At 36.8% G+C, this 23,689-nt stretch overlaps 1 protein-coding gene across 4 annotated transcripts in view; it reads right to left on the bottom strand.

Annotated features, from left to right (window-relative positions):
• The window catches only part of LOC112157392 (teneurin-3), an 800,843-nt gene that overhangs the window by 123,037 nt on the left and 654,117 nt on the right, over positions 1 to 23,689 (bottom strand). For all 4 annotated transcript variants that reach the window (XM_036213709.1, XM_024290091.2, XM_036213711.1 and 1 more), the window contains one exon: positions 3,580 to 3,847. In XM_036213709.1, coding sequence (XP_036069602.1) covers positions 3,580 to 3,847 — 268 coding nt within the window. The remainder of the gene's footprint in view (positions 1 to 3,579; positions 3,848 to 23,689) is intronic.

Genomic DNA, 23,689 nt, shown 5'->3' with positions numbered 1-23,689 from the left:
CTTAAAGTTTGTTTAATTTATGCCAAAACATTATAGTTTATTAATAATTCTCATAAAAATAACAATGACATAAATATAAAGTAGTGTCTTATTTTTCTAAAAGGATGTGTGGCTCTTACTGGGTCCGTGATAAATTAACCCAAATGACTCTTTTAGTCTTAAAGGTTGCAGAACACAGTATTTTAGAACTAAAAGACATGAACTCTCAAGCTCTAGCAATGGTTTTCTGTATTATGTTGCACGTATAGTTCTACATACAGACTGGAGTTATGGTTACTGTTCTTAACTCTTCATTTGTTAAAACAGTGCTGCTATGCTGGCTGCCCAATTGGTTTTGATACATTCATAAATCATGTTTTACTCTAGTAATGTAAAAAGTAATAGTAAGATGCTACGAAAAAACACCAGGAAGTTAAATGGTTAATTTGTTCTCATTTTAAGTTTATAAAAGTTTAAAGTGCAGTTTTAGTGCTGGACCACTTTATAGCAATTGGTAATTTTTTTGGGCTCAGTGGACTTTTTTATTACCAACAACAATTAGCCGCCTTGCCTCATAACTCGCAGCCACTGAAAAACGGCACTTTTGAAGAACAGAAACAGGTGGGCCTTTAGTTTTTATTAAAGAGGGTCAAAGGAGCAGCAAAGGGTGAAGGGATGGGACAGTTGGTGCCCGCTTTGTCTGCAGAGATTAAACGGACTCACGCACACAAACACAGACCCGCACCCACAAAAGCATATCTGATAGCACGTCAGCTGACGGAGCTGTGGAGAACAGTCTGTGTTTGAACAGGACGGGACTGTTCAAACACATACAGCTGGAGTCAGGCTGTCATCTTTGTTTTCACAGCAGAACTTGTCCAGCAAAAATCTTCATAATTATCAACCACCAACTTTGAAATTTTCCCTTTAACCCACCGTTCTTTAAAAAATCCTTAGAGAGAAAGAAAGGGAAGTAGTCTTTTAGTTTTTGGTAAATGCCTGGAGAGATTTTACTGTTTACCCTCAAGAGACTTAGAAAGGCCTCTGAAAGTCAACAAAAATCACAGAATCCTCTTGAACTCACCTGGCCATGATAGAGGTCGATAGGGTCATGGCTCTCTCAGTAAAAACTCCTTAAACTAGTCAAACAGAGGTTGTTTACAAATCTCACTACAAAGTGGGATGTTATGGTCAGATGAGGGTGTAAGTGGTGACGGAAATGTTTGTGGAGCCGTGCCAAAGCTGCACTGGAGGTGCTGACAGGGCGCTTGTGCAGTTTAAAGTTTTCAATTTCCTTTTTTAGCAACCAAAAGATGAAATCAACAGTATTTTCCACACTTTAAGGCGCCCTTAAAAGACATATTTTTTTCAAAAATCATCATAATAATCCGGAGCACCATATATGGATTAATTCTGGGTGTTTTACGCATGTTGAAGGAATTTTGAAAGGTAAACAACACTGTCAGAATGTCTGTCTGTTGTGAACGCAGTTGATAATGTCTGTCTGACTGACTTATCTCTGACATTTTTGTCTGGCTTAATGTGCCTCAAGCTATGTTAACACCGCCCTCTGTATTGCACCTTCAAGTGACCACTTTAAGTGAAAAGTAATGTAAAGCAGTAGTCCTCAACCGCAGAAAAAATATTATTTTACCCGTTTTTTTCTTTTGAGTCTAAGCAATCTTATTGTGGTTTAAATGTTCAGTTTGCTGCTGTTTGAAAAACGTTTCCTGTTCAAAGTTTACGAGCCTTTAATTGCATTTTACATCAACATGCTGCTATTTCAATCTAAGTCTATTGTCTTTATTTAATTGATCAGTATTGTTGTTAAAAATGGTTTAGAAAGTGCCCGAAAATTGCGGTGAACGCTTTGTTGATTTGATACCATTTACTTTTCTAATAGATTTTTTCCAAAACTTTAAGATAAAAATGGTTAATGTAACCATTTCATGTTGTTATCCTTTAAATAATTGCGTTTGGAATTCTGTTTCATTTGGCAGAGGAAAACCCAGCAGTTTTGTAAGTGGTGTTTACAAAGTTCTTTATTAGTCAAGGTAATACCGTATACGGAGGTAAAATGCGGAGGAATATTGAAGGTATTCAAATTTACCATCCAAGCATATTGTACACACCCCCACCCCACAGGGCTGCAGTGAAATCCTCACGAGTTGACCAGTCCGCAGCCACAAAAAGACTGGGGAACACTGATGCAAAGGCTTGTAAACATGCGTTTTGGGCTTTCATGTTCAAAACTCTTGCGTTCAGACATCCCTACAGTTTCTACAACTGTTTTTAAGTACAAAACGGGCTGCCATAGAACATTGAAAGTGAAACTAATATAGTTTTGATCAGTCAGATACAAGGATTTGGTAGTGTCGTACACCATGTATGATATTCCTTTGAATTCACAGAAGTGCCAACCATTTGCAAATTGATCATGGAGGAGAAATTATTAATTGTGGTCAGATTTTATTTTTTTTTCTGGAGCAAGATTCATGAGATTTGCACCGCTTTGGCATTTCACACCAAGCCTCTTTCAACTGTAGGTGGTGGATATGTGCTAGAAAACTACAGAAAACAAAGAAGAAGCCCCTCCCTGCATGTCCAGTGTGAATACCATGGGTTCAAGGACCCACGCTTAACATATGCTCAGTGTGTCCATAGCTTTATAGTTTAGTGCAATTGAATTATGACATTATTTAAAAAATGAACCATTCATTTATGTGCCATATAGTGTGGAAAATACGGTAATTTTCTTTTTTTATTATTATTATATTGTACTACTTAGATTCCTGTTAAAAAATTAAAATAATTGCAGATAAAACCTGCAAATTCTAACAAAAGATGCACTTTTTTGTAAAATGAAACCACTCTAATTATAAACATGAGAGGACTTTGGGTTTTTTCAGAAGTTATGTTTGTATTTATGTGTTATGAGGTTTACATTTCTTATTCAAATGGCTTTCAGTCATTGATGCCTTTTCTTTTATGTGCTGTTCACTGAAGCCCGCAGTATTTTTTTCATCTGCTTCAAGGCCTTGTTTTTATTGCAGTTGAGTTATTTCTTGTTTGTCTTGCAACTGCATGAACAAATTTGATTAACACTTTCTGCAAAAATAAAACCACTAAAAAGAAATAAAGAAATGTAATATGGAACTGAATCTGTCCATGCACACACTGAATCAAAAGATGATTATGTGTGGGAGAAAAAAACGAAGCAACCTTTTGTTTGATTTAATTGATTTTTCTCCAAAAAAAATGCAGCGAAAGAAACATTTTTTTCAAAACAAATTATTTTGGTCTGTAAAATTAATAGGTAGGCAGTACTTTTCCACCCTCTACCTGCAAAAACAAGTAATAGAGAAGGACTTTGTATTAAATTTACATTTTTTTTAAACTAAACACCAAAAAAATTAAATCAATATTTGATAATTAGTGAAAAAAAATAAAGTATGCTAACATCTCTAACAGTATTTTAGACACAGAAAAATTGTTTGGTTTGGTTTGTGTTGTTAGAAAACAGTACTTTTCATGGAAAATTGCAAATGAAATAATTATACATAATATAGGACATAAAATAACTTTTGATGTTATAATTACCTTGTTTCCAGAGGCACATTGCTACCCAGCACCCAGCTGTCTTGCAGCGGGACGCTCTCGGGGGGCGTGGTCTGCAGCTCGGCTGGTGATTGGCCGGCCACGGGGGCCGGGCTTCCAGAGGGAGGGGTTAGTTGTCGCGATGAATTCAAAGTATGGCCAGCGTGGTGTGTGGAGCCCAGCGCTTGATTGAGAGCCGTTACTGATGGCTGCTGGCGGTGAGGTGGGGGCACAGGAGGCAAGGTCGGTCCATGATGGTTGGACGTTTGTTCTGTCGACACAAGCAGAGAATGGTTTTAGGGACAAAGGTGGATTTACTGAGATGATGCTGGACACAAACAAGATGAATACCAGCATTTTTTCTCATGATGGAGGACAATTATAAAAAAAAAATGTAAGGATAAAACTGCATTTCTGAGTATTCTTTTATTTAAATCATTGTAAATCAGAAGCAGATCGAAAATGCAGTTTGCAAAAATAGCTTTTTTGTGATGTAGAAAATTCACTGAGCACACCACAAGCTCCCTGCTCTAGTAGAGGGGAAAGGGGGATGGGCTTGCTCCATGAAAAAGTTCACAGCAGCACACCATCTACCTTCGGACGAAAAATTTTCAGACAAGCGTCTTGAGTTGTCTGAGTCTTTGCAACAAACCGGAAGAGTCACAACTGAAAAGAAACGCGAATACGCAGGGAAACAATGTAGTCGCTTCTTTCCTATTGGTATTATTGTATTGCCATTACTAATATACATGTTCTATTCGCCATGTAAGCTCGTTTCAGATTGTTGTAATTAGTTAATTAAATTTTGTGTCTGTGTTTTGTGTCTGAAAGTCTCTGTCTTGTGTTTTATTATACATTTCCAAAAATATTCTACAATATTTCACGGAAAAAGTATTGGTATTAGTATCGGCAATACTAGCCCTGTAATAGTTAGTATCGGACCGATAACCAAATTCCCAGTTATCTCTATTTTATAGTCGATTAAAGTATGTTTTCGGATTGTCTTTAAAATTTATTTTAAATCCTAAATATTATTTGTATTTTGCAGGCGTTATTATAGACAAAAAAAAGTTTTTGTTTTTAGCTGACTCTGAAAAACCCAATAAATTGTAATATTGATGTTGGATGCAACTGCTATTACAGCTACAGCTAAAACAAAAAATTTATACAGGCTTACTACTGGTACACCGCCTCTATCGTGTTCCTGCAATCTGTCTGAATATGAACACAGTCAGGATTTTTCAGCTGTAGAGGTTCTATAAACTGTCAACCTAAAAACAGAGTTTTAGAGAAAACATTTTAGCACTCAGCCTAATGTCGAAGAGATGTTTGAAAAAGCCTTGGATTCATTTGATTATGTAGAGGTATAGGTGGAGTCTTTGACCAGACTTGATTCTCACAGACCCATTAGATCAAAACCACTGGAGTTTGAAGGTTTCATGAAGACACCAAAAGTTTGATGTGTTTTCATCTGGTGTGTGTTCGCGTGTGTGATTGTACCATCAGACTCTGTCATTTTGTTTGGCAGTGCTGTCCTGCTGGGAGAGGGTTCTCCTGCAGGGAAATGATGATGAAATGTGCGGGCAAGTTTTTATTTATTTATTTTTCTGTGGTTCATGAACACACACAAAAAAATAAAGACACTGCAGCAAAAAAAAAAAAAAAAATTCAGAAGGATGCGTCTCCTCACTCTCAGAATGGGTACCAAGCTCCAGAAATAAGCTCTGATAATCTTATCAGAGGCCAGCTGACCTGATAATGAAAAGTGTAGCTGATCTGGAGACTTGGAGCCTCGGTGGCGCCTGAGCATGACTAAGTGAAAATTTAGAAAAAAGATGAGACTGGTGCCCTGAACACAAGACTTAATGGGACCTTCTGGGATCAGTAAAATCCTCAAGATCCTCGGTGATCACGGTGACTCACCAAATGCTGAAACTTTAGAATACAATAAAAAAAAGAAATGTATGGCCATTGAGAGGGGAAAACGAAAAGCGAGACAAAAACAGTGACCCATACCATGGTAGACTTGTGAGAAAATGCTGCAAGTATGAAGAAATGGGCTGCAACCGGCCCTCAAATGACAAACACCATCACACTGAAAAAACCTAATGCCTCTCATGATTTAACACAGGGCCAGACGGTCCGGGGGATCCAAGCAGGGGAAATATTCTGATTTAACACAGACGTACAGCAAAAATCTGAGTGATAAATCGTAGAGACTGTTGAAGTCATCATTAATGGACTGTTGAAATGTCAAAAAAGGACTGCCTAAGGCAGGTGAGAACTGTAGCTCTTCATTGTTCTTGGCTCAGCCAGACTGAATAGTGATCAGGGATTGGGCCCCACAAAACACCACCAGGTCTTTATGAAAAATATTTGTTTAAAGCTTATCTGGCTTCAACTTTTCCCTACTGCTTACTTCCCGGTGCTTTTCAGTTCCCTTTTCTGTGCTCCGAGGGAAATGAATGGCAATGCTAGATTTAATTTACATAAATAGCATAACGTCTCCATTTCCCAGCCCTGCTGTTATTCCGCCTCCACTGGCCTCATTGGAGAGAACAGAGAGCAAAGACAGAAGAGAAGGGATATGTGAGGTGGAAACAGGGAGGACTTTTGCTGGAAAAGGAAGTGCACCCCCCCTCTCCTCCAAAAAAGAAAAAAAAAACAAGCCTTTATTCTCTATTCACTCCATCCATATGCTGTATTGCCAACAAAGTATTTGTTCCAGTAAACCTTCAAGGCTAAATGTTGGACAAACACACACAAAGACACACAAGAAGAAGATTTTTAGCTATTTTTTCCAAGCATCATTAGCCAAAAATTGATTTTTATGTCATCATTGCAAATGTTAGTCTTTCTCAGTTTACACATAGGAGCACATGTCAATGAATTATGGGTAAAGATTCAATTCAATTCAATTCAATTTTATTTATATAGCCCAATATCACAAATTCAATTTGCCTCATTGGGCTTCATGCCTGTAGTTTTAACAGATGCACAGATGGAGTCATAAAATATGCACAAGATGAAAATATGAAGATGAAAATATACGTTTTTATTCTTTAAAAAATAAATATAATTATAAAAATGTACTTTTTATTAGGATTTTATACATAAAACATAAAACTGAAGTTTCACCTAAAAACAAATAAAATCTCACCAATTTAAAAATTTGATCCTTGTACCATATTTTGTGCATAACTATAAAGCATGTCATGGAATCTTGAAAACTTAAAAAGAAAAAAAAAACATATTGTTTTTTCCTAAATTTCAGTTTTAATTAAATGGAAATTTTCAAATAAAAACAAACAAACAGTTGTTTGACTATTTTAATTTCTCCCTGGACCCAGGATTTTGCTTAATTTTGAATTACTTTTAATAGAAAAAACATTGAAGAATATTTTTTATACAATTGGAAATAAAATCAAGCATGAAGGGGTAAACAAAGTGCATCCCAAATTTGCCCAAGAATCAACACACATATCCAATATTACACTGTCCTATTATCTGCAGTTAGATTCCATTTAAAGGTTGAGTGTAAGGTTACAGAACTTTAAAAACATCCTATCTGAAATTCAGCTTGAATGTTTAACCCTCCGCCTCCAGTTAATCAAACGCCCTCACTGAAAATAATACTATAAATTTATTCTAAACACTGTTTGAGATCAGAATGACTAGACTTGCTCTCACCGATTGTCTGCAACAGCTTCTCTTTTCACAATTAGCTGGAAATTGCACAATATCCCAAGAAACAACATGAATACCAATACTGGCATTACCACTAAAATAATGGCTAATTTACAACTCGTGATTAAAATAGATTTTGGAGCCAAACATGGCTAAAGCATAATTTAGGACATTTATTTGATTTTCACAAATTACACCAAGATTTGGCAGTAATCTTCAAAATTCTGCTTGGTAACCTTTGTCAATTTTCTTTTGTGTGTCCAGATGTCTTAAAGGCAAAAAGCTGGAGCAAACTTTCTTTCTCTAATTTCTTAAAAAAATAATATTCAAAGCCAGATTGCTGTTTTTTACAGTCATTTTTCATAGCACTGCTTAAAGCTAAAAAGCAGCTTGACTTTAGCTTTACTAAATATGCAAATTAACGAATGGTATACATAATAATAATGGATGAAGCGATGCAAGTTGCATCAAGTTAGTGCTATTAATTATATAAAAAAATTCAAATGTTGAGTTGGTGCAGATTAGACAAAGATAATTTAAGTATTTATGGTGCTAATTAATCTGAAAATTTCATATTTTTATGTCTGACCGATCAAAAGACAAGGGGGTTTTTATAAAAAAAATGTCTATTTTCTGTCAGAGCGTGGGGATTAAAGAATCGACCAGAACCTGTTTGCAGCTTCACTTCACTTGCAAAAATTAATGGACCACGAACCTTTCATTAGTCTCTTAAGGGGACACGTCAGTTAGTAAACACCACATGACTGCTTTCTCATCCTCCAGGTGAAGAAATCCGACCGCAACAAGGAGATTACACAACCTCCTTTAATCCTTTAAATTGTACACCAATTTAAGCGAAAGAACTTAAGTCGAAAACATGTTTTTCACATTAAAAAAAGCTTTACATGTTCTTTATGATTATAAACCTTTCCTTAAAGACCTATTCCAATGGAAATGGTGTTTTTAACATATTCTTGTCAGATGTATGAAATAATTTAAGATTAAAACTGCGTTTCTGAGTATTTCTTTATTCAAAACATGTTGTATCAGGAGCTATAAACCAGGAGTATCGAACTCAATCGCACAGGGGGCCAAAATCCAAAACACACCTTAGGTCACGGGCCGAACAAGACAAACATTTATTGAAACAAAAAATTTAAAACTTTAAAACCATAACTAATGAACTAGATATATTACCCGCAATAATGGTAGTATGAATGCTGTAAGCAGAATTTGGCCACTGTAGATGCTAGTGAAAATGCTAAAATTGATAGCTAAAAACACTGAAGCTGATAGCTGAAAATGCTGAAGTTGATAGCTAAAAACACTAAAGCTGAAAATGCTGAAATTGATAGCTAAAAATGCTGAAGCTGATAGCTGAAAATGCTGAAGTTGATAGCCAAAGCAGCTAGCATGCAGCTGACAAAATAGCTAAGCTTTGAAATAGGCTAAAAACCTGAAAAAGCTTACATTGGCCAAAACAGCTAGGGTGTAGCCTAAATATTAGCATGACTCTAAAATAGCCAAAACAAAATCTAAGTCAATACCAAAATAATCCAAAAAGCTAGTAGAATGCACATTTTTAAAACTTTCAAACCATACATTTTTAACATAATTACAAAAAAACAAAAACAGGCAGGAATATTATTCCAGAATAAATCATCTTAAACATTAAATAACTTTCAATATTTACTCTCCATAAAAATATTTTTTTTTCTAAATTATATAAGTTAGAAATAACTGCAAGATAACATCAGGCCATTAATAACAATAAATACAAATGATCTGGAGGGCCGGATATAATTACTTGGCAGGCTGGATCTGGCCACCAGGGACCTTGACTTTGACACGTGCTACGTATAAACAAAGGAATGATGGGATTTTAACATGACTACTGTGCCAGCAGTGCCAGCCACAACCTAGAGGCAAATTTCTAATGAGCTCCTGCTTCTCTGCAAAAAATGTTTTAAAAATGATTTTTGCTAAAAACGGCATAATCATAGTTAAAAGACCATTGGGAACGATTTTACAATTGAAAAAAATATATAGTTGGAGTGGGACTTTAAAGGCTTTGAGAATGAAAAAGATTCCATTTGTTTGGCCAAAACTCAATAACACACATTTATTTAAGAAAACCGTTTGGATCTGCAAAACCGCCAAGGTTACACCTGAACAGGAAAAGTCTGTAGGTCTCTTTGACTGTTTATAGAGCAGCACAAGTGCTTTTATTATTATTATTCTGTAAAGAAATATTAGACCAGCTGCTTAGTGACACTTAAGCAGATCTTCACCATGTTTAGTCAAAGAGAAGGCCTGCTCTTGAGTTTTGTTCCATTGCTGACAAGAATTTCTAAGTGGATGCTGACACTTTATTTGTGCTGTAAACATTTTTTTCTTTTTATGGGAGGTTGAAGTGTTTTGCATGCATAACATTAATCTACAAGACACAATGATTTATTTATGTTTTCGCTACATAATGGATACAGCGTTCATGCTTTAAATGTTTCAAATCTGTCATTTTTAAATGCTAAAATAACACTGACAGAACCACAGTTTTTGCAATGTGATTTGTTTACCAAAATTTATACTTTGAGCTTTAGTCATTTGTCTCTGAAAATGAGCTGTGGTTCACAGAGTCGATGAAAATGCCTCTGAAATTTCAAAACAGTGACTGGATGTTTGGAATAAAAAAAAAAAGGGTTTCAAAGAGTTTACCAAACACAAATCAACACATGATGTTTCCATTTTAAAATGACAGTCAAAAGAAGCTGTGAAATACTAATGTCATTGATTATTTTATGCTGAATTTAAATCCTAAAAAGTCAGTACACATGTTTTAATTAGTAGTTTGCCTTCCATGAAAACAACAACTTTGTTTTACATTATCAGTAAAGATGTTCACTTGTGCATTCATTTGTGGAAGCAGATTTCTGCTGACTTTCCTGTTTGGTGAGGAGTATAAAAGCAGTGGGAGTCACAGGTAAGCAAAGAAAATGTTGCAAACAATTAAGGTTTGGAAACGTGGCTTAAAGGTACTTTCATGAGACGACGCCGGTGTAGTGTTGTCATAAAATCATTTTTTAATTAACAACTGAATAGAATCACAAGGTCGTATTACAAAAACATCTTGTTCCAGCATTTTGAACAAGATTCAAAAAGGACTAAAGGAGACTTTAGCCATTCAAACAGCAAAACCGTTACAGCTCCAAGAAATCTGCTGTGAGGCTCGCTTTGTCTGAATCCAAATGACCATAAGGGTTGATCATTTTATGTTTTTTTTTTCTTTTCCTAAAGAAAAAAACTCCCAAAGCATATGCAAATATCCGGTAGAAATAATAGTTTGCAAAAATCCCTTTTTGTCTGTTAATCAGCAGTAATTTTTTTTCTGTAGCCATGACTTCCTTACACTAATACATTAAAGCCCTACTCTCATCTCTTCATCTATTTTCAAAGCCTTCCCAGTGGTCTTTTAATTGTGAGGATGCCGTTTTTAGTCATTTTATGGGACATAGTTTCTGCAGAGCAACTGTAATTCATTAGAAAATCACTGTTAAACTCTTACCTTCCCAGTTGCCGAGAGCTCGGACGAGGGAGCTTATGGCACATGTGGCTTATTTTCTCGACACATTCTCACTCCCTAATTGTCATATACTGACGTATGGTTCAGGCATCACTTTTTGACATTTTGGGTGTCCCAAACTCGTTTTTTTGATGTGCTGGCTGTTGGATCCCCAACCACCAGGACATGGTGTAGAGGAAATGTATGAATTACTTATATTTTAATACTGATCATTTATGTAAGTGAACTTCATTTGACCTAAATGTGACTTCATTATATTCTAAATGTGCTAAACTTTAAAGACAAGTGTGGTGCAACGTTGCAGTTCCTCTTGTCTCCATAAGTGCAGAAGCTCCGTTTTTCTGCCTCCATAATCAAAAAAGGAAATGTCAGACAAGAATCAGAGAATGTGACAGAAACTTTTTTGCAATCTCTTGTCACCAGATGTTGTCTGTCCAGCCTTTTATAAAGATACGTCTTTCTCTATGAATTCAGAACCCTTACTGCATAAAGCTTCTCTTCTCAACTGATCACAATGTAATCTCTTTTACTATATTAAAATTTTGTTAATCTTTTTTGGTGTTTGTTCTGATTTGGGCGTCAGTAATATTTTCCACCACATAAGGAACTGGTATCGAGGTAGGATTATGGCTCGTTTCCATGAAGCAGTAAGGCCCAGACCAGTCCCCTCTTGGCCGGTTTAGAATGTTCCTGGCAATTCAAGTGAGTGTTTTCATTGAGCGGTGGACCATCAAAGCGTGTAGACCGATGACGTAGCTGTGCGTCAAAACGGTGCGACTACAGCAAAAGAGAAGTGACAATTAAAAAGATAACCGCAGAGGATAATTATAATCCAGAGCAGATGTTTATTATGGATGAATTAAAAAAGAAAAAATAACTCTTCCTGTTGAGCAACACTCCAATGATCTTAAATAAATCTTTACAAAGCATGATCAGAAGTGTTTTTGATGAGTATGAATCTGTAACGGATATTCTTGGGCCGTGGGGGTTGGGTGAGAGGGAAGTGGGGGAGGGGTTTCCGTATTTGTGGGTTTGTCGTGTCTCCAGTCCCAAACCCCTAAAAATAAGGGGGAATCCTTATGTAAAGAATTTATTATTCTTTGCAAGAAGATTGCGGGGGGCAAAGGGTTCGCAGAGGCGAAAATAGGACAAAACTTTCAGTTTGGATCCTGGATCCATTCCATTTTTCTATGGACCTACGATCAACGATGGACCAGAAAATGGCACCAGTTGGTGGCAGGTCAATTTTGCAATGGAAATGCTCAAAAGTCCAGTCTGGTCTGGACCGCTCAGGGGAAACGAGGCATTAGAGTATCGGTACCAGGTCAGACTACCAGTCTGGCCCACGTCCCGGTACTGTCCTGCGTATTGGGAACCCCTAATTAGCATATGCATTTTTTCCCTGTCTATGGCCCAGTACCAAGCAGTCCTCTGAAAAGTATCTATTCTCCGACTGGAGGTTGGGAACCCCTGATTTAAAGATAACATGAAGTGACTGATAGTAAGCAGTAAGGTAAAGCAGTTTAAATTGTTTCAAGAATGTCTTCATTATTAACACGTTTATGTGCTCTGCTCTAGCCGCCGTCCATTATTTAGATACCTATAAATCCAAAGCATTCTCACCTCCAACTTGTCATATATGGACGTGTGGTTCGGGCCCCCTCCGGGTCATTTTTTGATGTTTTGGGGGTCCCCAACTCATCATTTTTTGACGTGCTGGCTGTTCCCATTAAACCACGGGTCCCCAATCTCCAGGCCACAAATAGTACCTGTCCAAGGACGTCTTGGTACTGGGCCACAGACGCTAATCAAGGGTACCCAACCCACCGGACGCTGACCGAATCAGTACTGGAACCATAACCCGTACCGGTACCCTAACCCAGTTCCGCATCCGGTACCGCGTTCCAAGTGTTGGGACCTTTGATTTAATGGAAACTAACAGCATGTCAGAAAACGACGAGTTGGGGGACACCCAAAACATTGAAAAAGTGACGCGAAGGGGGCCTGAACTCGAGGTCCACATATGACGAGTTGTGAGTGAGAATGCATTGATTTTCTACTTTTTTCTCTAACAGCATTTTTTGTCTGCAACTGATTTAAAGATTTGATTAAGGAAAACTCAAATGCAATTTTTAGCTTAATTTTCTTTGTATGTCCTCATCATTAGAAAAATGCTACAAGAATATGTTCAAACTGGCAAAAATAGGATTTTCATGGTCTTTAACCAGTAACTGACTTTTCCATTTCCCCTACTTTGGTAGTCTGAAAAAGTTGGGACAGCTTTCTAACTTTTTATAGGACTAAACAAAATCAAAGTTTTCTGTAGATTTAAGTGTTTGTTTGTATTAGTGCCTAAAATAGGCGGCTTGTGTTCTTATCAGTGACAATGAAAGGCAAATCAGACAGCCTCAGACGTCTAACCCGACAAAACCGACTGCAGACAGGAAGAGGACAAGAGTAAGTATAATGGGTTCTAATCAATGTTCCTATATTCTGAAATAAGCCGAGGAACAGAAAATCTATGGTTTAATCGTCCTTAAACTGTAAATCATAAAACAAGAAGGACAATTACCCGTTTCAGCCCAGCTCACCACATTCACACACTCTAACACCCTTGTGTGCGTCAGTATATATTGGATTTTCTGTTGTTTTGCTGCTTACAACAACAGATCCTGTGAAAAAGAGAAGAGGTACTTAATGCAAATCAATGAAGACACTAAGGAGATCAGTGAAGTGAAAAGTGGTTTAAGAAAGCCTGCTTCATACATGTGGGGGGGCTTCATCCCACTCGCACACTGTGCTGTCACATACCAGTGTGGTGAAACTTTCCCTGCAAGGCACTCGTGTAAAAATATCATCCAGCCGTGAGCTTCATGCTAAAAGATTGTAAAAGAAAAACATCAGTGGAGTTCCACATCTGAAAAAGTGACTACTTCAGCAGCCAAATGGTCGATGAAGTTTCCCAGCGGTTTGGATGCCAGAATAAACACGGGGAGGAGCAGTTTGGCTCCGGAGCCATGCGGAGTTACACTCTAAACGCTGTGTAGTGGATGCCAGTTGCACAAAAGCCTCAGCTCCCCTTGTTTCAAAGCATAACTGTCTTAATCTTGACAAGATGGGGGGAAAACACAGTGACCAGAATAGAACTGCAGAGACATAAATCAGGTAAATCTGCTCTTTCTCTGATGTCAGCTCATGACGTTGAGTTGAAGCAGCGGATCTATCTTTAGTCCGTCTCCACTCTGGCCCTCCTCGCTTGGTCTGCTTGGGCCTTTGTTCACTGTCACTTTCAGGACTGCCATCTGCAGCCTCGGCCAAAACAACCCAAGTCAAGCGTCAAGAATTTGTCATCTACTTAGAAACCACTTGACCACTTGTAATTAGTCCCTAATTCAGTGTCAATTGAATATATTGGATTTCATATGTAAATCTCAGTGGCGACTGATCTAAGGAGATAGGCAGTCCATGTAACTCTGTCTAAACAGAGCTACGCTCCACAAGCAATTTCATGGACACTTTACCATCTAATATGGTCTGAAATATCCCAGAATCCCAGCCATCAGTACGTTCGCCCGATGCCAGACGGATCAACTTGAAATGATGTGTACAGAAATCTTGGCATTTAAATAAACGCTTGTTTCCCTTTAAAATAACAATAAACAGACAATTGCTTCATCTGGCTTATTAGCATTTAAGCAGCCCTGAGCTGTTCTTTAATTATCATGTCAATGCATTTAAAAACAGAGACGACAAACATGTCGACACCCACAAAAATGTATAAAAAAGTGTTTTTCAGATGTGTGTGTTGAACTGGAAGCCTGGTTTCTGCACTAATCACGTCGCTGCAGCTCGTCTGGTTCAGTAATGAGTATTAAAATTAGAATTCTCATCAATTGATTCTGAAGTATCAAAGCACAATTTGTACCCCACACTGTATTAAGCAATCAAATATGCAATTAATTAATGTGTTTATGCGCTACCAAACTTTTTGGGTGTTTGAGATGCACCCCTGACAGAAGCAACAAAAGGTTTCCATGGCATTTAAATGTGATTTTCTTTACTATTCAGGAACTAAAAGTAATATATCTAAAAAAATGTTTTATTTTAAAGCATTAATAATTTTCAAAAGTTTTCACTGGCACTTACTTCCAAAGCAGCAAATGTGTCACACAGTGTGTGGGCAACGTAGGGTCAAGTGCACCGCCTGAGGACACGTCAACTGTCAAGGCCAGGAATAGATCCACCAACTCCCCAACCAACTGACCACTGCCCTACCCTCTGAGCCCGCAGCTAGTGTTTCCACATAATCCTGATAAAATTATTGAAAATAAATGTTTTTTTTTCTCTTTTTGGTTATTAAAGGATGATTCAATGATGATAGCACCCATTACTCATGTACAAAAAGGAGTATTAAAAGACATGCTTTGAATACTATTGACAGGGGACAATAAAAAAAAATGTCCTTTCATTTAGCTTGTGCCTTTTGCTCATGCACAAAAGCTTGAATACAATTCATCTAATTGGAGAAAAAAATATTGTAACCCTGCCTATGAATAACAATATTTCTTTGTGATTTTGTATTTTTAAATGTGATGTCATCAGTGTATAATAAGAACAAAAACTATAATTAGCACCATTTTTTTCATTTATTTTCCATTAAAAAAAATCTTATGCTAACACTAGAATTTTTTTTATATCTAAGCTTTTTATTCAGAATATGAATTATTGATCTATTAGATACAAAAAATACCACAAGTGGAAGTGACAAATGTTGAGCTTTAGGTCAGTTAGTCTTTACATGTGAGCTTTGAACCGAGCTAGGAAAATGAAACTGTAATGTGAGGTTTCTAGAGACGGAGCTTTACCCCAGGGTATACACAGAGGTCTGCGTCCGTGTGATGGAGGGGCGAATATGCAGTAAATATGCATCTCAGCAGAGCAGTGAGGTGCCGTTCTGGAGGAAGGTTATCTGTCAAAGGCAGTCTGATTAAAACTCTTAACCATTAGTGATTTATCTGTTCTCCAAGTTCACAACAGTTCAGGACAAACAGCTCGGAGTCAAGGTTATGGCTGTGGGAAGTGCTTTGCGAAATTATCCATCATCCTGCACGTTTGTATGCAGCAAAAAATGTAGAAATGAAATGTATGATTTTGGTTTTATGCTGCATGTTCCAAATAATTTCAACTGGACAAAAAAAAAGAAAAACTTTTTTCAAATATTTTTTCTCCATTGTAAAATCATCTCCAGTGATCTTTTAATTTAAATTATGTCGTTTTCACCAAAAAAATCAAAAAGTTTGTGTAGTTTTTTAAGACATTCACCTCTGAGTTGTGGGCGAGACTTTTGGCGCAGAATATAGGCCGAATCCGAAGTCTTCCGCTACCCCTACGGCTTTTCCCTACCCCTCCAATTGTTGGGGCATTTGGAGCTTTTTTTTTTTAAGACGTAGCCATTGAGATTTATGACTGTAAAGGATATCTACCAGGGTTTGTAACTTTCAAATTTAAAGACACTATCTTTTTCATAACTCTCCGTTTGGAGGGCTAAATGTAGAGGTAGGGAGAAGCTGTAGGGGTAGGGAAGGAATCCGGATTTAGACTTAGCTTCTGGCTAATTTCCCATCAGCCCTTTGTTCACACTCTCTCCCGCTAGCTTGTAGCACCCAAGCTAACATTAGCTTAGCAAGAAAAAAAATGAAAAAAACCCAGCAAGCAATATCAGAGCTATCCAGCCGTACAGTGTTAAGCCAGATGGCAGCTCAGAAGAGGAAAATGAAGAAATTAATAGGTCTTTTTTTTTCATGGTTGCAACCGAAATGTAGCAGAGAAAGGAGACTTTGAACCGCCCGTTTCAGTTGCTGCATCAAAAACTCGTGCTTTTTCAAACTGCAGGTTTTCATTTGCTCCCGATCCAACACCATTTTAATTAAAAAATACTCATTAATGCAGTCTTAACTTGAAATTCTTTTACATATGTCCTCCATCATGAAAAAAGATCAAGTTAAAAACAGCAAAAACATTATTTTTATTGGAGTGGGTCTTTAAAGTAAAACATTTAGATACACTAAATGTATTTCTATGTTGTAATGATAAAAGCCATGAAAATGTTTTAGAAGACAAAAAATACTAATGCTCAGATTGATATTAGATATTGATTCTAATTTAAAAATTGACAACATCACATGCGAAACTGTGTGAAAAATGAAAAAAATCTGAAAAAAGCCTTTTTTGGTATTTACGGTAAAGTAATTGACATTTCCCATTATGCCTTTATGAGACTAAGATTGTCAAAGTCACATGTCAAAGTTTTTTATGCAAAGATAATGTTATATTTTTAGTAAATACCTTTACAATTAACTCAATAGCATCGCCAGTGAGGCTTAAACACAAAATCTTTAACATCGCACTCCTTTTCTCCTTCAAAATCTGCTGGAATTACGTTGATTATGTTAATGGTAGAAACGTTACAGTGAATAAAAGAACATAAAATCTGGAGCTGTGATGTTAAAGGGTTAAAGATGACCCTATCATTGGCTCATAGACCGGTGCATTAAAGAAAAATGTGCGCAAACAAACCTGGCAAGAAATGGCAGACCAGTGAAACTCAGAACCAGACGAGAAGGGCATTAATCTAACAGATAAAAAAGGGTCAAAGGGGAATTTAAAGGGAGCCATAAAGCTTCATGCTATAGATTGGAATGTCTGTCCAAAAGACCACTTTAAGCTTCACACTCCACAAATCTGGGGTTTGTGGACGAAAGTTCAGAGAAAATCCCAGCGTTTCATCTGCTCTTGACTGACAGACCTCAGACCAGCCAAGATGGATCATAGAAACACATTGCCAAGAGGAGAAATCCACAAGTGGCTGATGGTTATTTACTCTATGAAAAAATATGTCTTCATTTTTGACACGTATACGTTGTGTCCAGATGCCTTCACTACTCAATACTTAGTGTGTTTGCCATGTTGCAGGGATCTACAGTTACAAAGTTGGATGTCCAAGAAATTTCCCAGAAGTCTCTGCAAAAAGGCAGTGTGTATAAATGCTCACCGGATTGCCAAATATGGACCACAATGCATTGCATTTCAATGATTTTATTTGTGAAAAAGATGTCTATCAATCCATCCAAGTAAGAAAACATTGGATTTATAAATAGTTTTTGTAAAGAAATTGTATTATCTTTTTTTTCTATGTCATATTTTTCATTAAAACAAATAATAAAAATAAGGCATGAGCATGGTGTCTCAATTACTTTTAAAATCTAAGGCACTACATCATCCTGCTCTTTATAGTTTTTTAGTAGTAAGCGAGTCGGGAGTGGGGGAACATTAAAACCTAGCCTTGATAAAGAGAAGGAAGTCCCGCCTTCTTCTGAGAAGCATATCCTTCTGGTCAAAACGTACAGCTGGTCAATTCAATTTATTTTAGGATTGTTTTCTATTTGATTTATTTATTAAATTCAATGCAATTTTATTTATATGGCTCAATATCACAAAAAAAATTTTCCTCATTGGGTTTCATGTCGGGCTGCACGGTGGCGCAGTGGTTAGCGCTCTCGCCTCACAGCGAGAAGGCCCTGGTTCGAATCCCGGCTGGGACCTTTCTGTGTGGAGTTTGCATGTTCTCCCCGTGCATGCGTGGGTTTTCACCGGGGACTCCGGCTTCCTCCCACCATCCAAAAACATGCTTCATAGGTTAATTGGTGACTCTAAATTGCCCCTAGGTGTGGATGTGAGAGTGAATGTGTGTGTGATTGAGGCCCTGTGACAGACTGGCGACCTGTCCGGGGTGTACCCCGCCTTCGCCCATCAGTAGCCGGGATAGGCTCCGGCACCCCGCGACCCCGAAAGGGAAGAAGCGGTTAAGAAGATGGATGGATGGATGGGTTTCATGTCGGTAATTGTACAGAAGCCGAAGGTCAGCCATAAAATATAAACAATATGTGTGTAACTATAAATTAATTTTAACCCTTGAAAACCCAAGAGCAATTTTTTTTATCGGCTTTTAAAATTATTTTGACAAACTTCTTGTCTCTTCACTTTGAGTAGCAGCACTAAGCAACAACCATAAATAAATAAATAAATAGACTAAATTTACTGATACTTCTAGGATTAATTTATTTGAATAAAATAACCTTCTTGCTAATTATTATTCTGCGTTTTTTGTTGTTGCTTTTCTGACAAAGATATTTTAAGTAACGTTTTTGTTTTGCTTGCACGAGTTTCGGCAAAAGTATTTGAAGATTTTAACTAATTATAATGAAACACTAATTGAGTTCCATCTTTATTTAAGCATGAAATCACAGCTCCACGCACATTGGCTGTTTGACCTTCCATCCATGTGCTGGCTTAATCATATGAGTAAATTGAGTGAGACTCGGGCGATGCCGGCTTCACCTGGCAGCGATACAAACGAGCTGCTGGCACAGTGAAGACGTTAGCAGAAGTGGGAGGGAAGGGAGTCAAACCAGCTGTTTCTGACATGCTGAGATTTATCTCAGCCGTCTTTGATTAAAGATTTTTCACTTGTAAGACTGCCAGGTGAAAATTGGGGCTTTGTTAATTCTGGAATTTGTAAAAAACAACCAATAAAGACGTTATTTTTTACATTTTTCTTGTTTTAGCTGAATATTTTAAAAGACCTACACCAAAGAAAATAGTGTAATTAACGTGTTCTTTTAGCATTCTTCTCATGATGGAGGACATATATAAAGAAAATTAGGATTAAATCTGTGTTTCTGACTTTGTCTTTATTCAAATCATGGTGCAGACAAAAAAATGCAGTTCGTATAAGCTAGTAGTTGTTAAGTGCAAACTATAATCGGTAGACTGTACATCTGGAAAGCTGGATAGCTCTGTTAGTTTGGGGTTGTGAGGGGCTGTAAGATAGCAGAAGAGATTGTAAATATAGATAATGGGAAATAAGCTCAGGCTTACTCCCCACCAGTAGTCCCGCCCACAACTCAGAAGTAAATTTCTGATGAACTACTGCCGTTTTTTTTATTTTTGCCTAAAAATGGCATGATCAAATTTAAATAGATCAAAAGACGATTGGAGTGGGTCTTTAACTCTCTTAGCTGATCATTTGTATGAACTTTCCTTTTAATTTTTCCATTTTGCTTCATATTATTCCCTCCGTCCTTTTTTTTTTGCTTGTGTGGAACAGCTTGGTGAACATTTGCTAATTTTAAGCGATCTGGCTCAGAAGAAGTGTTGAATATAAATGGAGTGCGATAAGAACAGGAGGGAATGTGGGGCTCTGGTCACGGTTTGTGTTAAACTCCATGGCAGGGATGGGATGTACTGATAGGAAATTGAACAAGAGCAAGAAGAAAAGCTGGAACAGAGAGAGGAGCAAGAGATGACACAGGATGTAAATGAAATATCTCCCGAAGAGCTGCAGTATTCAGTGGAGTTCAGACGAGCGGGAGCGAGATCAACACAGAAACAGAGACCCAGCGAGAGGCAAAGAGAAAAGCCCAGGGAGAGCAGGAACGAGAGGCAGAGAGAAGGACACAACAGATCCCACAGAAAGTAAAAGAGTCACTGACACAGTGAAAGAGGTCAGTGGGAGAGTTAAGACTTGTGTTTCATGAAGCATGAAAACTCATTCCACCTCTGGACTCCCAGCAAGGAGACGGGAGTGAGGCGGGCCTCTTTCCACAGCTGAGGGCAGTCTTTGTGGCATTTAGGTGGAAAGCGCCCCCTCTGCTCAATGACCAACACAAGGGGAACCGGATCCATTAAGAAAGGGGGATACGGAAACACAGGATGGAGAGATTAGGTGCTTTTAGAGGTGAAAAGAGATGAACACACTCTACTAACCCCGCTGCTGTTTCATTACTCAGAGGGAAAAAAAAACAGGACAGAAATATTGTAAGCCAGGGGAGTAACGGTTCATTTTGATTTGATTCATATCATAATTTGTGGTCGCCGATATGATTTATAGTCAATACTGGTTTATTTTGAAAAATCCGACTGACTGATCCAGGACATTTTTTGCCAAAAATTGAATCAGTGTTACTCAGAGAAATCCTTGTTTTTATTGCAAGATAATAAACAAATAAATTAAATATGTGTACAAACTAAGGATGTCCTGATCAGGTTTTTTTGGCCCGAAACGATTCAGAGTAATTTGATTTTTAGTATCTGCTGATACCGAGTTCCGATCCGATATTTTTTTTTACACATTTAAAAAATGAACAAATTTAATTAACATATTCAGATCTTTCCTTATTTTTATTTTAACTTTATTTGATCATTAAACACTAAAACAGATAACTTCTGTGAAATAGCTTTAACAAACAAGCAGAAATAGTGTAAAAAATTAACTAAAATCTAGTAAATGTGGGTGATAATCAGTCGTGTGAGGAAGTTTAGTGACTTTAGCTTTAATATCCTTAGAACTATTGAAAATTTCTATCCAAATATCTTCATTTAAAATTTTTAAAAAATAATGATGACTTTATTGTAACATGAATATGATGATGAAAATTAATAATTGATGTCATTAAAGCAATTGAACATTTTGTTATTATAATTTTTTTCATTTTATGGGATTCTTGAAAAAATAAGAAAGAAAGGAGCAAAAAAAGAGAGCTTAACATAAAAAAAAAAATGAAAATAAAAGTTAATATGCATTTGTAGGTTGTTGTTTGCATTAAGACAAACTAATATAGTATATAATATAGACTATGCTAGCTTGACTGAACTGTTTTTTTTAGCCTCCTGCTTGAATTGTTGGTGTATTCTGCTGCGCTTTCTGGAAATAACATTTTCCTCTCATGACATGAAGACTTCTACCAGAGTATTTATCCGAAATAATAAGCTGGATATTTAAAGAGCTTATGAATTAAATATCTGATGTTGACAGAGTCATCTACCACGTGATTGGTCCAGTTCTTCGATTATGTGATCGGTCCGAGACATCCCTTGTACAAACATGTAAATAAGAACTAATGGAATAATGGCAAATTCATTCACATTTTTGTTGTTTTTCCACATAAAAAATAACACAAATGCAAGAATATTTGATCAATTTCCCTCATTAATCAGTTAGTTTAATTTGAATTTTTAATGGTATAAGTTGATTCGATTAAATTTACCTGAGACAGATCGATCTGGTTGGATTGTAGGAATATAAATTGATTAATAAATTAATGTAATAATTGAACACCCTTATAGTAAACTGAAAAGTTTTATCTATAAAAAAGAAAATCCTAATTATTTTAAAAGCAGTTGCATAAACAGGCGGTTCTAGTGTGGGGACACATTGATGTAATAACAATCCGTGTGTCTGTACTGCTTTTGCCAGAGTGGCGGCACGTGCATTAGTTTAAGATTTCCGAAAGAGACATCAATTCACTCCACACGAGCTGCCACAAAGTCTGTCTGTCTGACCTCCCTGAAAAAAAAAAAAAAAAAAAAAAAACAAGACTCAGCTCTTCTGCAGGAGAAAGCGCAAACAGAAAACACAAGGCGTTGCAATTACAACCTCTAAAAAAGAAAAAAAAATCTGTTTGTTTCGATTATTAAGTTCTTGAAACTGAACAGAATTCACAAATAAACTCACAGGAAAGCGAACGCAAAGCCGGAACGTCCAGGCTCTGTTCCAGGAATGAGAAAACCACTTCCACAAATTCCATTTGAGATAATAACTAAATGCATCTTTGCAATTGAGCCCGAGTGGAGATAAGGTAATGACAGCCAATCACAGAGACACAACCTGGTAGGAGGGTGGTAGAGCCAACAACTGGAAACATCTGAAAACCAAGAACCGAAAATGGAAGGAAACAGGCCGCTGACGTAAGTGCATGTGGATATTCTATATTATATGGAACATGAAACATGGAAAGTTGTTGAGCATTTGTCCTCCTTCACCTGAATCCCATCCGTCCCAGGTGAGCGCCTGTCACCCGACGCTGCACAATGAAAGTGCTGAGCTATTGTTTCCATACTGCTCTCTAATTGGCTCAGATTCTGGATCTACATTGAAACGGGCCGCGAGTACATCAATCAATCATCACTTTCTCTGTATTCCACGGCTGCAGCTGCACCACTAAGGCAGCCGTGCTCACATCTATGTTCCTCCAGTCTGAGAGATTCCGCTCATAAGACCAAAAAAAAATCTGCATTTTTAGAAAAAAATTATGTGAATTAAAGAAAGAAATATTACCCCTATATTTTAAAGACATTTTATAGTTTTTTTGAAAAGCAAACCATTATTTGATAAGAAAATACATTTTAAATTATTATTTTTTTTATTTTTAGAGGTACTTAAATTTTTTTAATGAATGCAAATAATTGCATTATTTATTTTTTATTTTTGCCAAAATTGTTTAAGTTAACATGAGAGATTAAATGGCTATGAAACATTTTTCCGTTCCATTAACTGATAAAGGTCCTTTAAATGCTTTTTTAAAAATTTTTTGGACATTTTTTCACTTCAGGAATTTTTTGAGCAAAAACCACAACAATCAAATAATCTTTAAAATTGAATGTTACATGTAGTAAATTACCTTTTTTTTTGCATTTAGAGTGAACTTTAAATAAAATGCACAAAAACATATCAAAAGAGACAAAAAAGCAGTTTGACATGGTGTTCTTTGAACAAAAGTCTTTTCCTTAATGATATGGCACCATTTAAAATTGACATAAACAAGTTTTCTAACAATATTAGACCATTTTAGCAACAACTAATAATCTACCAAACTCTTATTTCTTTCCTTTTATGTTATTGAAATTCCTAAGACTTTTCTGCAGTTTTCCAGGCCAACTTAGCTAGAAAAGCTGCAGCTCCTTCACGCACAGCTGCTGCTCCTTGTAGTTCCCTGCAGTTTTTGCAGG

This window comes from Oryzias melastigma, linkage group LG1 (assembly GCF_002922805.2).
Source record: "Oryzias melastigma strain HK-1 linkage group LG1, ASM292280v2, whole genome shotgun sequence".
In the NCBI taxonomy this organism is placed as follows: domain Eukaryota; kingdom Metazoa; phylum Chordata; class Actinopteri; order Beloniformes; family Adrianichthyidae; genus Oryzias; species Oryzias melastigma.
The sequence above is the reverse complement of the archived record's forward strand: the minus strand, read 5'-3'. Positions and strand labels throughout refer to the sequence as shown.